Source organism: Pipistrellus hanaki (assembly GCF_964339955.1).
Source record: "Pipistrellus hanaki genome assembly, chromosome: 14".
Taxonomy (NCBI): Eukaryota; Metazoa; Chordata; class Mammalia; order Chiroptera; family Vespertilionidae; genus Pipistrellus; species Pipistrellus hanaki.
In genome coordinates this window covers 46,933,849-46,951,178 of record NC_140516.1, presented here as the reverse complement: position 1 = coordinate 46,951,178, position 17,330 = coordinate 46,933,849, and the positions used below count along the sequence as shown (strand labels likewise).

General features: G+C 50.2%; 1 protein-coding gene across 6 annotated transcripts in view; it reads left to right on the top strand.

Annotated features, from left to right (window-relative positions):
• The window catches only part of ABLIM1 (actin binding LIM protein 1), a 217,133-nt gene that overhangs the window by 87,373 nt on the left and 112,430 nt on the right, over window positions 1-17,330 (top strand). For 3 of the 6 annotated variants that reach the window (XM_084903599.1, XM_084903597.1, XM_084903594.1), the window contains exon 1: window positions 3,168-3,375. The exons of 2 other annotated variants lie outside the window; for them this stretch is intronic. In XM_084903599.1, the coding sequence (XP_084759725.1) occupies window positions 3,360-3,375 (16 nt within the window). In that variant the 5' untranslated portion in view covers window positions 3,168-3,359. Of the gene's footprint in view, window positions 1-3,082; window positions 3,376-17,330 lie in introns of those variants that run through there. One more of the 6 variants, XM_084903595.1, reaches the window with a different exon arrangement.

Genomic DNA, 17,330 nt, shown 5'->3' with positions numbered 1-17,330 from the left:
CCATTGAAGTTCTGCTTCCCTGGCATATGTCGACAGTTTGGTTCAAATAAATTCACAAAAATTCTTTACAGGTTTCAATGGCTTTTTCCTTAACACGAGGAACTCATTCTTGAGTTTGCTTCCAGCTGAATTCTGCCAGGAGAACATGGAGGACTCTTTCGCCAATGCGTCCAAAGGTGTGGAGGGTGACACCTGGAAACCCGGGGTCCTTGGCCATGGCGGGGAACTGAGCTTCCTGCCCTGCAGGTGCATGAGCAGCAGGCAATCCCCGGCTCCGTGGAAGAGAGAGAGCAATGAGGAAGTGGACTCGGACAGGTCGCTTGTTTGCAGGAGGTAGCGTTTCTCTCCATTGGCATGGCTTCTGGCGAAATGACACTCTTGGAGTTCTGCCAAGAACTGGCTGGCTGTGTGCTCACCAGGCTTTTCTCTCCAACAAAATGGTTTCTGTCCTCTAGTCCCTGGTGGACAAGCGTTGTTGCTTCATTTTGCGAGTGAATGAAAAGGCGGCCGGGAGTCAGCTTGGGCAATAAAGCACCAAATGAAATCCCGAGTGTCTGTCGCGCGGTCTTATCTCATCCGAGCACAATGAGATTAAGTTTTTTGGAAATCATTTCTAGAAATAAGAAGACAAGACCCCGCCGTCTTAGGAGCTGTCCATTTCTCATTGTTTTCCTGATGGCATTTTGTTGCACTTCCTGCAGCGTTCACTGTAAAGTAGAAAATCTCTCTCTGCTTTCTTCTGAAAGGTCTGAACTATACAGCCCCAGGCCAGGAGACAAAAACAATTTGGTTTTACTCTCCCACATTCCAAAAATAACTTCGGTAATATCCTGGTTGGTTATCTGGAAAGTGCAGAGTGGGTGCTTTTATCCTAAGTAGCAGTGTCGGATTGTTTGGGGGGGCGGGGTAGGACTTCAGCCATATGACTGTTATTGAGCAACTCCATGCTGGTGACTCATTCACTCTGACTGCGGCACAGGAAAATTCTTTCCCTGGAAAACCCGGGAGGGGGGGACCTCCCGACCTCTCTGTAGTATTTTCCTATAGAAAAGGCTTCTCTGCAGATGAATGGGCACCAGCTGTTACTCTGCCAGCCCCGGCTCCACACCTTTCTAACCCAGAGGGCCTGGCAGTTTAGCCACAGGGGCAGGCAGGTAGGTTCAGAACTGTCGTAAGGAACCGATTTCATTAATAAGCTTAAATCTTAGGGCTCATAATGGCCATCCGGAGTAAAAGAGAAATGGAACTAATTGCATTGGTAGTATCTGGAACGCTTATGTGGGATTGGGTTGGGGCATTTTACTGTCACATTCCATTAGGGACAGAGGGAGGGGGAAGGGAGGGAAAAGGGGAGGGGATGCTGTTCCCTTGGCTTTGAGCTGAATGACAGGAAGGCCTTGGAGAGTAGCTTCTCCATGAGGTGCTAATCCATTTATGGAGCAAAAACATAATCAAATAAAGTCACCAGCTAGGCCCCCAGCACCAAACTCATTCGAGCTCTCTCTCGGAGGTTCATTTTGCTTGTCAGCATCCCCTTCAGGGCTCTGAGAGGGGTCAGGGTGGAGAAGAAGACACGTGCTGTTTCAGCCACGGAAACGGGGGAAGGCAAAGGGCTGGTCTCCTCTGTACTCTTCGCCCTGCCCACCCCTCTGGACTGGAGGTCCTGCTGCTCTCCTGCTTGGCTCCAATTATGAATGGAGGGTAGAGACGCCGCTTCGAGGCTCCTCGGTGCTTACACTCCAGCTGGCTGCTGACTTAGGAAAACCAGGGCCCTACAGGGCTGCCTCGGAGGCAGGGAGTCGAGTGGGTGAAGTATGTGTCATAGAGAAGGCGACCAGGGGTTGGAGTGGACTTAGCCCTCTTCCTGAGACACCCAAGCTATTAATAGCACAGGCCTGAGTCACAGAGGTAGGCATGTCACAGCTGCTTGAGAACTGCGACTGCAAACCATCAGAAAGCCCCACGGAAGGCCTGGCCCAGCTATGAACAACCCCCCGAGTCAAAGATGAAGGGGTGGGCCGGCTTCATCTTTTCTATCCCCCTGGCGCTCCTAGACCCAACAGTTACAATGTTTGCAGTAAATACAGGCTCGGCTGGCGGTGCGCTCCGGTTAGGAAAGCTCTGTTCTTCGGCTGTGGGGCTGCGCCTGTCTTTCCGCCTCTTGCTCTTCACACCGGCCCCGCGTGCGGGATGTATAGGAGTGCGGTGGGGACGCAGCACACCATGTGGGTTGGGGAGATAGTGGGTGGAATGGACCCCACCTCCTCTGCTCCCAGGAGAGCGACCTGTGACCCTGTGGGTCAGAAACCCCGAAAGCCTTGTTAGAAGCCAAGGCTGCTGGGGTCAAGCTCAGGCTGGCGAGGTGTGCGGTGTGACTGCCCCTCACTTTGTAGCTAGGGTTCCTCCCTCACAACCAAGGAGCTGGTCCAGGAAAGTCCCATGAAGCGGAGAGAAGGTGGGGGTCGGAACCCTCCCTAACTGGGTACGTGGGGACTTTACTTGGATACAGAATTTGATCCTGGAGGCGGAACTGGATCCTGAAAAGATCCCCTTCCCAGGCTCCCAGTCATTGTCCCAGTCCCCACCCCCACCCCGCCCCCATTCAGGTAAACCACGGGGAGGGGCGGGACCCACAGGGCAAATGGAGCGCCTCTCTTTATTTTTCATCCTAATTGAGCCTCCAGGACCTTAGAAGTTGGGGAACATGAACTTGAAGGGAGCCACTCGCACCCGTTGGCTAATTTTATTGATTGAGTGTGTCTGACAGAAGCTGTCAAAGCCCTGAGCAGCAGGTCTGGGAAACGGATCAGCTAACCATTGACGGGTTTTACCGATCGGAACCGCCCCCTCCCCGGCGGGCCCCCCTCTTCTGTCTTCTGGCCGTCATTTCGCAGACAGCCAGCCCTCCCTGGGGAGGGGCCGGGAAATGCAAGGTGGTGTCCGCGGCCAGATATCTGGGCGGTGGTGGAATTTTGCATTTGTTGCGGCGGCGGTGGCAGCTGGAGCGAGTGGCTCGGCCCAAGGGCAGAGTCCCCGGGCGGGCGGCGCAGAGCTCAGGGCGCAGGGCGCGGCGCCGCGCGGTGGCGATCGCAGGGGCGGGCGCGGGCTCGGCCCCGGCGCTGGGGGCGGGCTTTTAGGAAGAAGTCCCGGGCTGGGCGAGTGGATGCCCGGCGATCTGCCTCGCAGCCTCTGCAGCGGAGGACCTGTCTGCCTGCCCGCCTGCCCGCCTGCCCGCCTGCCTGCCCGCCTGCCTGCCAGCCAGCCTTCCCGGGCAGGCGCGCCCCACGGCCGGACTTCATTCCTCTTTCTCCGGGGCTGCTAGCTGCGCTGCGCTGCGCTGCGCCGGGGACCGGGTTGCCATGGTGAAGGAGAAAGGTAACGATAAAAATCGATCGCTGCGCGGGGCTGCAGAAGTTGGTGCCGCAGGGCTCGGCCACCTAATGGACGCTGATCAATGGGAAGCCGGGCAGACATGTTCTTGGTGCGAGGGTGTGTGTGTGTCTTGTGAAGCCTGGCTTTCCATGAACCTTGCGTGTAGCCACGGCGTCTGAAGCCCTTCCCTTGCATGGTTGGGGGGTTTGCACAGCTGAGGTCCTGGGTACGTGCCCGTTTGCATTGTGATTGCATTTTTGAATCTTGCGTTGTGTTGGAGGCTTGCGGTCCTGCCCGCATCCCAGCCTTATTCCCCACCCAGATCAGCGGCTTCCTTAAGATGTGCCTTGGAGGGGTCCTGCCCCCGGGTTCGAGGTGGTTGGGACACGCGGGAGCCTCGTGGGGGACCCGCTGGAAGGAGCCGCGGGCGGTTCTGTAGGTTTCAGGGCTGTTGTCTGACAACCTGGCATTTCAGCCGTGTCCCCGATCCCCCGATCGCTCCTCCGGGCGTCTGAAAGGATGTGGTGGGTACCAGCCCTGGGTGGCAAAGAGCCGGATCACCACCCAAGGAGCCTGAGAGAAGGGAGGGGGCGGGGCGCCCTGCACAGGTGCACGGTTCTTACGCACTGGGCGTGGTCCTGACATGGAAGGGAAATCTCTCAGAGTGAATTAAACAGTTTAAATTATTCGTTAATCCAGGAAAGGGCAAAGAACACAGCAGTGCTTGATTTTAATGATCCAGTGCTGTATAAATACAGCTTCTGGTGGGAAAGTGAAATGCTCCAGGAGAATAGAGAGTGAGGAGTGAAAGCTCTGTCAGCCTCCATTCCGCCTCCTCCTAGAGGAAAGATGGTTAATATGTGTGTCTTTCTAAATGGGAGATAGATAGGTGCATGGATGATATAGATAGATAGATAGATAGATAGATAGATAGATAGATAGATGGATGATAGATACATGGTAGGTGATAGAAGTACAAAAATGGGATTCTTTTGTGATCATTGCTCTGAGACGTAAGTTTTTCCTCTTCATAATGTCTTGGGGGCCTTCCCCATATCATTTTATAATGTGAGGATCCACCCTTTAATTTTGCTCTGAGGAAGCTTGGTTGTCTTGTCCCACGTTTCCTTAGTGTGGGACCTATCTTTCTCCATGCACAGGGACGGACGCCTGCTCTTTTAGGGATGTCTTGAACCATTTCAAAGACTTATCTCTATCCACGTCCTCTGAAAGCCCCTACCGGGAGTGACTTTGAAGGGAACAGGAGGAACTCAAACCGATCCTTGCAGCTGGAAACTCGGGTCGGGTTCATTATACTAACGGTGGGTGGGTAAAGAACAGGATGGTGATGACTAGCAGAGCAGACACCTCAGGACAAAGGAAACATGGTTCTGCTCCATCGCTCTTGCTCCCCCATATCTTTCCCAACCACTTGCTTTAGCTTTGGTCTTCTGAGTGTGTGGCAGTTGAGTGGAACGATTCGGTGCATGTGAGAGTGCTTCTAACAGTCCTCCCTGTCTTTCTGGGATGCTTCCAGGAACTCAGAGTGACTCGTACAGAGTCAGGGCTCCCCCGCCCCTCGTTTTTACCTCCCACTCACCCACCTAGAAGGAGCTGGTCCTGACCTCTCTATTGCTAATGGATCTGAGTGTCTTTTTTCCAATGGGAGTCACTTGTGAGTGATGGGAAAGAGGATGGCAAACACCCACTTTTCATGGTGTCCCCATGGGGCGGTGGGAGCCAGACTCACTGGGTGGTATACGCATTGTATATCTGCAGTCCCCACATAGCAGCTCTTTCTCGAAGCCATCGCAGACCTCTCAACTCCCAGATTGCCTGGACTCGCTTTTGCTTTACACCTCAGGAGCCTCTTTCCGACTGGAACGCTGAGCGGGCCACCGAGAGGTCACATACTCGTATTATCTCAGCCACTGATTACAGGCTGTTCCTTTTTTATGCCGAGGTCTGTGCCAGGCCACGCTGCTGCCTCCCGGCCCTCCGATCACACCAATCTCAGCCAATAGCAGAGGAGGGCAGGGGTTTGGGGGCAGGTACGTAAGAGCTGCCATGGAAAGAAAGGAGTTTCATCATAGCTTTTATTTTTTTATTGATTTTTTTTTATTGACTTCAGAGGTGAAGGGACCCCACACTGGGGATTGAGCCCGCAACCTGGGCATGTGCCCTGACTGGGAGTTGAACCATGACCTCCTGGTTCGACGCTCAACCACTGAACCACACCGGCCAGGCTCGTCATAGCTTTTAAAGTGGAAAGGACACAGGGGAGCAGGTAGCACAGGCTTTCATCCTAAAGGTGACAGAATGGGGGTTCGGAGGCACGTGAATTGCTCAGACACGCTGAGGTCCTGTGTCCCAGGGAAGGCACATGTGCATCAGGGCTGCGTGAACCAGGTGTGGGGAAGTCCTCCGGCACCAGGCAATGAACCTCATAGAGGCAGCACCTGTGCCCACCTTTAATGCCCACAGTATAACTTAGCGTCTGCCCCTACGCAGATCCTCAAGCAGCTGGAGCAGGTTGGCCATTCTCTGAGCTGGACTAGAACCCGTGTCTTCTCGATTCTGAGATCTTTCCAGTGCTCTCTTTCCATTTCCTCTTGCTCCAGGGAAGCCTCGCTCCATCCTCCTGGAGCTGACTCGATGGCCCCTGAGCAAGCTCAGGGGATGGCACATCCATCCTGGGAGCACGGGAGGCCGTCTGAGGGTCTGACCCTGGCGTGCTCACCAGTTAGAGGTGGTCTCGTTCCCTCTGCTTCTCGCCATTGCTTTCTCTCCTGGGTAAACCTTCCATGGATCTGTCAGGTTTGGGGTTGGCACTGGCGGATCTCACCTCGGCCAGTGCGGAGTGGCAGTTGCTGACATACGTTGACCCTCGTCATGTTCTGTGCTCCTAACCAGGCGCCCGTTCACCTCCAGTTGCAGACACCCATTGATCCGGGAATCTTGATGAAATGGTTGTTTCTCTGATGTGCTCAAGGGCGACCTGTCTTCGCTGGATCCTGTAACAAAGAAGCAGGAGAGATTTGTGTGGGTTTATCAGTCAATATCTGTCTCCCTTGAATACACTCTCATCAACCTAAACTCCAGAGGCCCTCTGTTCTCACTTAAAAGCTATCATTGTCTAGCCTGCCTGTGTTCCAGTGCAAGTGTGAGAAATATACACAAAGGGGTTCATTATCTCTTTGTTAGAGAAAATAAGAATAAACAAACACTAAAGATCAAGTTATGTCAACACTCATCTAATTTAAATGATAAGGATGCTTATGGCTTATAAGCCATGTGAGAGAGTAAGAATTGAGCAGCCAGGGAGAGAGTCATCATTGTTTGTTTTGTTTCCGGAAAGCTTCCTATAACTATTGGATGGTCCTAGGGTAGAGTGGGACTCAGTGAAGCTCATTCCAGTCCACCTTCCAAGAAGACGTGTTCACTTTCCACCTGATACACACACACACACACACACACACACACACACACACACACACACGGCAATCTTGTTTCTTGGCAGCTTCTGAGAACAGCGGTGTACTGTGTCTCCAATGTGTCCTACAGACTGGCACCAAGGTAATCCTCTTAGGACATTGATGTCATCATATTTCCAGCTCAAAAACCTAACTGAGTGACAAGGGTAAAGGTCAAGGCTTCCTGCTAATTGTTGAGGCATCTCCCCAGCTTCTTAATTGACCTCCTCCCCATGCCTGTCTCACCCAATGTCATTTTATTTTTAATGTTGTTTTTAAACCTGCTGGCTCTTGACTGCATGCTGAGTGGCAGCCTCTGTGCTGAGAGCTTTACATACAGTGTCTTTGATCTGTAGCCCATGAAGGTGGGCTGTGTTCCTCTCATTAAGAAATGAGGAAGAGGAGGCGTAAAGGATCCTCCAGAGGTCACTTGGCTAGAAAGTAGAAGAGCTGAGGTCCTAACCAGGCCTGCCTGCCTCCCAGACCTGTGCTCATTGTACTTATTACCGCCCCTTACCCCTTCCCCCAGCCCCGCCCATTTTTCCTGTTTGAATAATCATGGTGAATATTTTCCCTCTCTAACCTCAGTCATCCTGCCCATCCGGCCCTCCTGAGAAATATACAGTCTCCAGAGACCTAACTCAAATTCTGCTTCCTTATAATGCTTGTCCAGGGCCCAGCCCTTCTGCACATTCTTCTAGAATTACTCCTGCACCTAAATAAACACCAGGGAAATTAAGCAGCACCTCAGCCACCTGTGCGGCTTCAGAAAGCACTCTGTCTCTCCTCAAGTGTCTGTGGACTTTATTTGTGGTCTTGTAAAGCCACCTGGAGAGGAACGGAGAGCTACTGCTTCTAATGGAATCCCCTTCCCCAATTCCATTCCTCCCAAAACTCCCCCTCACACAGACACGACCCACTCAGGCGCCTGCACACCGCCCAAGGCCAGCGAAACCCACCCTCTTCCATCCGCGGAGAAGTCTGAGAACAGTAGGTCTGTCTGTGCGGTGTAATCGCTCCTCCTATGCTCTATTCATAGTTCAGTCTTCCTCTTTAGTGTAGAGTGGTCACTCCTGGATTCAGTTTTCCAACACTGCTTCCCAGGCTGAGCTCAATGCCCCACCCCTACTTGCTCCTGGAATATTCTAGGTTCTTCATCTTGGACGTGAAAAGCTCATTCCAGTCCACCTTCCTGAGCTTTTCAAGGGGACACGGATGACGAGGACATTTCTAAGTAAGGTCTAAAGGGAAGCTGTTGACTGAAGGAGACAGTGATGCTGCAAGCTTCAGGATAAATTGTCTGGATCGGTGGTGACTTCTACCCACTGCTCAGGGTGAGCTTTGCATTTTTGGAAGGAGCTCCAGTTTTTATCGTCATATTCTACTGGAGAAAAAAAATCCAGGCGTAGATCACTCTTACTGTTTTATAAATGAACGTGCCACTCAAACTGGTAGTAGGTTCCGCCCAGCTTATCTTCTCCGCAGGTCTACCTGGGCGATGGGATTTCCATGGTGAAGGGAAAGAACTTCTTCACATTAAAAAAAAAAAAAGTCATAATAAATTCCCTCTGCCTCTTAGGCATCGATGTCTACAAAATGTTTATCCAGAAAGAAAGACTTCATTTCCATGGTTAGATGTGAGGCTGACAGTGTCAGTAAATCTGAGCGAAGGAGCACATGGACTTAATATTTGCCCAATACCCTTGCGAGCAATTTTTGTTGAGGAGTGAACGTAAAAACATGAGGACAGTGGGCATCTGAGCTGGAGGTGGGCCAGCCCTGTTCATTGTCAGCTACTCCCGGACTTGGGGAGGCGGCCCTCCCTGCCTCTTACCTCTCCAATGACCTGGTCTGGTGACCAGGAAGGATGAGACCATGGGTGCTGCATCACAGAGACCCTCTTTTAAAGAACAACAAACCGACTTTCCCGAAGGGTTGAAGAAAAAATATCCTATGGGAGTTTCGCCCTACCAAGAGGGAGGTCTTGGCACCTGGTTCACTTTGAGGAGGGGGCCGCTCTCTGTCATCATTTTCACAGCCCTGGAGGGTGTGAAGGCGGGTCTTGAGATAATTGTTCGGCTCTTGTCTGCCCAAGTCAAAATGCTGAGTGTGTTCCAGAGGCAGCACTAGAGAGCCAGAGGCCTGCCGAAGGGTCAGTGATGGGTGAGTGGTGCAGGATTTCTTCCCTTTGTGGTTGAGCCTGATCTGGGCACACCACAGTAGAAACCAGCCCAGCTTCCTATTTCATGGTGTGTTGGTCTAATGGTGACTCATACCGAGGGGCATGTTTATCCCAAACTGGCAGGAGCTGTGTATTCAAGGGCAAGTTTGGTGAACAGTAGGGAGGATGAATATTTGTATGCATGACCTCCTTTCTCCAAAACATTGTATTTGTGATCACACTGACATGATTGATGCTATTATGGTCCAATCTGCCCTGGAGGACACCAGGGGTAAGCTACTGTGTCCCACTGCAATCAACCAGGCTGGCTTGTTTGATGACTTGGACTTAACTGTGAGGATGTTGGCTTTCTTCATACTTCCCTGGAAGTTGTTATCCAGGGAAGTGGTTCCCACACGTTAGCAGGCAGCAGAACCACGTGGAGGGCTTATTAAAACATGGATTTCTGAGCCCTGCTCCCAGTTTCTGATTCAGTAGGTCTGTGGACAGGCCTGGGGTTTTGCATTTCAAGCAATCCCAGGTGATGTGGATGTTTCTGGTCCAGGGACCACACTTGGACACTGTCTACATAATCCATGGCTTCTCTGGGTAAAACAATTGGTCCTCCAGGCAGATAGGGGAGACCATTTATATAAGCAACCTCTCCATTCCCTTTTGCTCACTCTTTCTTGCTTACAATGCACAGAAGGGAAAGAGAAGGCAAAGGGAGTCCTTCTCACTCCGACTCTCCTGTAGTCTAGACCGAGGCTATGGTTCATAATAAAATAGATCCATGGGATCTGAGCAGCTGAGACACCACTGTATATGCTGTGCAAAGGGTGGGCAGAGTGAGTGTGGAAAAAAATTATAAGGCACTGTTACCTGAGAATGAGTCCTGGGGCTCAGCTTGGCTTGGACAAGGCACAGGAGTGCACTATTCCTAATTCTTAAAGAGTTGGGTGAGCATTTTTACTGGGATTCAGAGCCCATTGGACACCTTTGATCAAAGATAGTAGATAGCTTGGCTCACACAACTGTGTCTTTAGTCTTTGAGGTGGATCTAAAACATATTAATAAAGCCTGAAGTGTTTTCCTATTGCCATTTTATCTAGTCTATATTCCAGCTATCTATATTCTTTCTGTTCTTGTGCATTGTTTGAAATTATAGAGGGAGAATTTTTAAAAAAATTAGAAAAAAAGAGAATGGTAGAAAAGGATAGCAAGAGGGTCTGCTGAAAAATGGGAGAGAGGCCTGTGTACCCTCAGAAAAATGGCAGGAGCCATGGCTTCCCAGGTCCATAGAGATTCCTGTAAATGACGATGGGCTGTGGGACCGCTGTCTGGACAGCCATTGAGGAATAGCATCTTTAGGTCGACAGTGGGGAAAGTGGGAGTAGAGTCCGGTGATGCCACTCCTGCTCACCTGGAAACATGACTAGCATGTGTAAAGGTCCCAGCCTGAAACAGCAAACCCTTGCAACGGTCTCCTTGCTCACATCTCAGATCATACCACAGTCGACTGAGGTCTACTCTCTGCAAGACATTCTCAGGATAACCTGATACTCTGAAGACTTTCTCCCTCCAGTAGGTTAATGAATCAGCCAGTGTCTGGAGGGATGCTGATTGAGAATCAAATAGAGGCGATAAAAGGGGTATAAACAATATTCAGGGAGCCTTCAAATGAAGAGTTAGTATTTCAAGGAATGAAAAAAAGGGGGGCTCTATAGAACAGGGAGCATTCAGATCAGCTTTGAGAGGTTCTATGAGTTTCTTGTGGTTAAGGATGGTGTTTGATTCAACCTATGTCCATTACACACTGTTTGCTCTTTCAGTATATGCTCAACGAATGTTAAATGAACTAATAAGTGAATTTTTGCTGCATGTGGTGAGGGAGATGGTTGTCTTTATATAATGTTTATTCAGAATCTAATAAGAGATAAGCAATGTAGATATAGAAACAAAATATACTTCTGGACCTGAAAGCACTCACATTCTAGCGAGGAAGACAGATACCTAAGTAATTATGGTACAGAGGACTGTTAAAGTAAGTTCAGGGAGTGATTCATTCTTCTGTAAGCTCATGGCAGGCTGGGCTTCAAAGGACGAATAGAGGTACAACAAGTCAAGAGAAAATTCTAGAAAGGTGGTCAAATAGGCAAAGGAGAAGCAATGATGTACAACTTCTGCCTGAGGAAGTTCAGACAACTGGATGTGGCAGGAGCTGCCAGTCATCACTTAGCTCAGCAGTGGTCATGAGCAAGGGTAACCAGAGGGTCAGGATGAGTTGAGGATGGTTAGAACTGGAGGTTGTACATACAGATGTTTCCAAGGACTAGGCAGGTGACCCGAATGAGTGAAAATTGGGGCACACTGGACAGCATGGCCCTCTTTCAAGGGCCATTCCATCTCAGTCCCACAGAGGGACAGAGGCCACCTGGCCAGATCTTCCCTTTAAAAAAAAAAGTATTTTGTTGATTTTAGAGAGGAAGGGTGAGTGAGAGAGAGATAGAAACATCAGTGATGAGAGAGAATCACTGATGGGATGCTTCTTGCATGACCCCTACTGGGGATCCAGCCTGTAACCCGGGCATGCGCCCTGACCTGGAATTGAACCGTGACCTCCTGGTTCATAGGTTGATATTCAAACCACTGAGCCACTCTGGCCCAGCCAGACATTCCGATTTTTTAAGAACTACTAGAAATAGGGATTATTATGTCAATATCCAGATGTTTAAATGTTGGCAAATGATTCAACTTTCTCTTCAAAATATCTTGGTGCAGGCCAAACAAAACACGTCTGTGGGCAGGATTCAACCGAAAGGCTTCCAGATTGTGGTCTGGAGCTTCCCACAGCACTCACCAAGCATAGCCACAGTGAGAAATACGTTTTCACACAAGGGGATTCATGACTGGTGCACACATTCATATAAACGGCTAACATGTCACAGGAACCAGCACCTACCTTTACTCTCTGCTATTTCTCTTCTTTCCTATTATTAAAATATGCTGGTCATGATTCATTGATCTGAGTTCATGTTTCAGTGGGTCAAGACCTGAAGTTTGAAAACCATTGGTTTAGAACATCTACCCTCACGTTTTATTGGGTGGGAACAGAATAAGGTACTTTGCTTGGCAACCATGTTTCCGTCCTGGACATTCTTATAACAGTGCTTAATCGGTACATTTGGTTAAGTTGGGTTTCTTCACTTGCAACTGGAAAAGTTTAACAAAATAATTTCAAAATTTTTTATTGTTGACTTTATCCTAAGAGTTGGCCAGAATGTGGTGCCATCTCTTTGTGTGCTGGATACCATTAACACCTGACCTCGCTGCTAAATTCAGAGTAAAGTGCTGTTGGTGGACGTTCCGCAGAAAGCCCCCAGGGAACCCCCAGTCAGGCCTCCTGAGTTCCAAGTGTGGTATTTCCGGAACTGCTTTTTTATTTAGAAGAACTTTTCCCTGTGACTCTGCATCTTCTCTTCCAGACACCATGCTCACCTGGTCCCCTGGCTTCTGCATCAGGGAGAGAGGGACACATCCAGGGCATGGACGGGCTGTCACCACCTCTCCCATCATTAGTGCAGTAGCTCTTCACCTCCATCTGTTAGGCGTCGTGTGCTGATAGCATCCATTGCTGACATGTCAGAGCATTTCCAGAAATATTCTAAGGTAGGGGCTTTGGAGAGAGACCACCCCACATCGGGAATGTCAGAGGTGAGCCGTCATAGCGAGCCTCCGGTGCAGCAGGAGAGTCATGGCCGTTCTTTGGGTCCAGGGCCCGTCTGCTGTCTCATCCCTGCAGCATGCAGCGGGACTCAGAACGAGCCTGGACTTTTTAAACAAGAGCCCCAGAGTGGCTTCTCGCCATAGGAAGGTGCCACCATGATGGAAAGATCCCTAGGAAAGGGCCATGCCAACCATGAAAACCACGGGACCACAAGGAGGCAGCACTACTGTGGTGATTTGGCACAATTAATAGGCCAAGAAGCCAGTTACGAAACATGAATCAAGCAGCAAGGCCAGGCAGAGAACAGCAGCTCGCGAGAACAGAGAGGAGCCGGTGCACTGCTATTAGGGTGGGGGGCCAGCATGGTGCAAGTTGACCAGGGGCGGTGTTTGCAGACCAGTTGGGAAGTCCCCTTTCTACAGAGCCTGTGGGTTGTGTTCCTCCGGGGCACCTCCTGTCGGGGAGCAGTACCCTGTGAAGAGCTGTGTAGCCCATAGCCTGCGCCTTCTTACCCAGAGGCGGTGAGCTGCCAGCAAGCTGGGGTTGGAATCGGCTGAATCACGCCTCCGCAGCTCCCCAGAGGACATAGAGCCAAGCTCTTACCCTGTGTGAGACTCAGTCCTTTTCTCCAGTGAAAACAGAACTGAAAACACTCACTTTTCTCTCCAGGTGGGAAGGTTTGACACGTTATCTCATGAGTTTGGGCACTGGAAAGAATTATCGGTAGGTCTACAAGAAAATCAGAGATTGATCCTCAGAAACTCGGCCTGTGGGAGAAAAGAAAATGATTAAATCCAGGAGGGAAAAAGAAGAGCTGTACAAGAGAGGGCCTGTATCCTTAGGATGGACTAGCTCAGTGATCGGCAAACTCATTAGTCAACAGAGCCCAATCTCAACAGTACAACGACTGAAATTTCTTTTGAGAGACAAAATTTTTTTTACCTTCTTCTAATGCCACTTCTTCAAAATAGACTCGCCCGGGCTATGGTATTTTGTGGAAGAGCCACACTCAAAGGGCCAAAGAGCCGCATGTGACTCGCGAGCCACAGTTTGCCGACCACTGGACTAGAACAATAATTACATTCTCAGTGTCAACAGACCACAGTTAATGGAACAGCACATGTTAGTAGGAGTAGTGTTAATAGGTAATGGCTGAATTGTATGCACAGTGTTAAAAAACGCAGTGAGAAGATTGGGGTGGTGGTGGGGGGGGGAACAACACCAAAAGTTGAGCACATCTACTTAGGGGGCAGTTTTGTCCTTAAAAGATCATTCTGGTTGCTGTGTGGCCAAGGGATTGAACAAATGAGTCCAAAGCCCATGCTGTTTGAAGATGCAGACTCCTACCTTCTTCCTAGCTGTCCCCTAAACCACTCCTAGCGTCCTGACTCAGGGACAGATCCTGTTCCTCCATTTCTGGTGAATTTCTGGTGTTGACGTAGTCTAGGCAAGTTGTGTTTGTGAAAACTTCCACGTGAGACATGAACTGGGTCTGGTGGTATCATTAAAAAAAAAAAAATACTTTTTTGGCTTTTAATGGGCTCTTTCCCAAGAGAGCAGTAGAAAGGAAATGATGAGGATGCTTGTCAGGGTGGAGAAATGCTGGTGAAAAACAAATATATACCTCCATGGGGAGGATCACGTGTTCATAGGAATTAGGAGGAGAAGGCTATGGTGGCACCGTGTCTACGCTAAATCCTGTCTCAGGACCCTAATAGATGGCGATCCTCTCTCTTAATGACTTGCCTTCCCTTCAAAGGCTCCACTGGGACCATGGTCCCTCCCACTCTCAAATCAGGACAGAAGTGACTCCTGAACAGTCCTTAAAGAGGTGGCGTCCTGCCAGCAGGATTCAGACCGAAGCCACTGCTCAATTGTTGGAGCCATTTCTACCTGGAAGTGCTGTGCAGAGACAATTTGAGATCCCTGGGTGACCTTACAAAGCGCTATCAAATTCCAGAAGGGATTTTTGTTATCCTGCAGAAATTCCCGCTCATCCAGGTTGGTGACAGTCTGCTGACATTCAGCTGACTCGGGCCTCTGTATGCCAGGCTGGTGCCATAGGGGCTCCCATGAGGAGATGACCTCACGTTGCCTCCACCCCGGGCAGGAGGACCTATATTCTTAGCCTCTTTACCGTGTCCGGGAGGTGGAGGCACAGGGCAAAGGAGTCTGGACCAGGAACCTATCCGGTCTCCTAACTCCTAGTCCAAGATCCTTTCTAACAACTGTCCTGGAGGAGAGGTGCGACTCAATGTGCACTGAGTGGCCAGATTTTTATGATCTCTGAACGCGTAATAATCTGGCCACCCAGTGTATTTACATATACATGACTGTACTCCGAAGTCCAATTAGTGAATGGGGTCAGAGAAAGGCTAGGAGGGGTCGAGGAAGGGTGTGCTCCCTGCCTTTCCTTAGCCTGAGTCATCCCAGTCTCGGGGTGTGGCCAGGGCGTCAGTCTTTAGGAGGAGGAGGAGGAGTAGAAGGCACCGCGCTGGCTTTCCATCCCTTTCTCAGATCCACCTGCTTACAGAAAGGGCAGGTGTAACACCTCAGGGCCAGTGCATCATGCATTTCACCAGGAGGAAATTTCGGTCTCCATTATTATAATCCTAGCACCTCTCTGCCTTGGCAGAATCAGATGAACTGGATTGGAGCCTGGGCTATTTCTCTCCCAGGAGCCCCACTGACCGTTGGCTGACAGCATCTCTTAGTGTAGAAGAATGGCAGGGACCTAGTGCTTTGTCTCAGGAAAGGCGAACTGACCCTCGGGACATCTTACAAGAGGACGGATGCAAGTGACTCCATGTACATGCCTGTACTCCAAAGTCCAGCCAGTAAGTGCGGCCAGAGAAAGGCTGGGAGAGGTCAAAGAAGCTGCTCTCCCTGCCTTTCCTTAGCCTGAGTCACCCGAGTCTCCAGGGACGCTGTGAGCGAGGCCTCCTGCTGCCCGCCTGCCACGAGTGTTTGCACCAAGGCTGCCCATGCTTTGTGCCAAGTACTGATTCTGATGAGCAAACGAACATGTGTGGGGAAAGGAGGTCGTGGGAGCCAGTTACAGAGAAGCAGCGTGTTGGACAACTAATGACAGGGAAACGGTGTGTGGCTTCCAGGAACTACCACTTGCCACAGCAGGAAATGGGCTTTGTAGGTAAACTGCAAATTAAGCACTCTGCATTCATTTAAGCTTTTAAGTTCTTTTTTTGTTTCCTAGGCCCCACACTAGTGCCATTACAGCACTAAGAAAAGTAGTAGGAGGCGGAGAGAAGCAGGAGGAGTGGGGAGTACACATCTCTGGGACGTGTTTACACCTAAATGGGAACCAGCAGGGCGGAAGCATAGAAAACATTCTAGATAACGAAGCAGTCTCGCTGAAGCGTAGGAGAATAAGACTCGGTCTTCAGTTCGGCTGCCATGGCTCAGTGGTTGAGCATCGACCTCTGACCCAAGAGGTCACGGTTCAATTCCATTCAGGGTACATGCCTGGGTTACAGGCTCGATCCTTGGTGTAGGGCATGCAGGAGGCAGCCAGTCAATGATTCTCTCTCCATCATTGATGTTTCTCTCTCTCTCCCACTCCCTTCCTCTCTGAAATCAATAGCAGGTACAATTTGTTGAACACTTATTATGTCCCATGCCCTGTGATAACTAATTTATACCCACAATCACAGGTAATCCTCACAGAGCCTTAGGGGGTGCTGTCTTATTCCTGTGTACAGAGGAGGACTCCGAGCCTGAGTCCAATACCTTGTTCGGGATCCCGCAGTGAAACAGTCTGACTCCGAGGCCCGTGCTCTGAGGCACTGCGCAGGGGGTCTCTTCAGGAAAGTCTCATTCCGCACAGAAGGAAACCAAGTGCAATGGACCGACTGCATTCTCATCACCCAGCGAGGAAACGGGGACCCTTAGCTGCCTCCCAGTCCCAAAGGCAACACCTGCCAGTAAATGAGCAGATGGGAAATAACACTTCACGTCTTAAAGGAATTCATTCCAGGCTGCAGCCGTTTATGGGAAGGGCGAGCCAGCAAGGAAATGCCATGAGAGGCCTGGCCTGGGGAACGAGTTCTGGTTAGGATTGGTCTGGATTTGCAATCACACCATGCTATTCCGCTGGTGAGGTTGGTTTCTGCTTAATGACCGAGTCTTTTTTAAAAAGTGACAAGAGGACTTCTCTCCTTGTTTTGATGACCTTGACAGTTTTGAAGAAATACTGATCCCGTTTTTGTCAAATGTTCCCCACTTGGGGAATTTTCTCATGATTAGACTAGGATTATGGATTATTTGGGGCGAAAGATCACAGAGGCAAAGAGCCAGTTTTCATGACATCCTGTCAAAGGCACATACTGCCAACATGACTATTACTGTTGGAATTGACCTGGATCACCTGGCGGAGGTAGTGATTGTCAGCCTTGTCCAGTGTAAAGTTACCTTTCCTCCACTTCCCATACCATCCTCTTTGGAAAGAAGTCACCAAGCACAGCCCACACTTAAGGAATGGGGGGGTGGAGGGTGCTTTAAACGTTGAATTGGAGAAGGGGTCATGGGGTAGGAAACTCAGCAATCTGAGAAAATGGGATTGAGGCTGGATTCAAGTGGG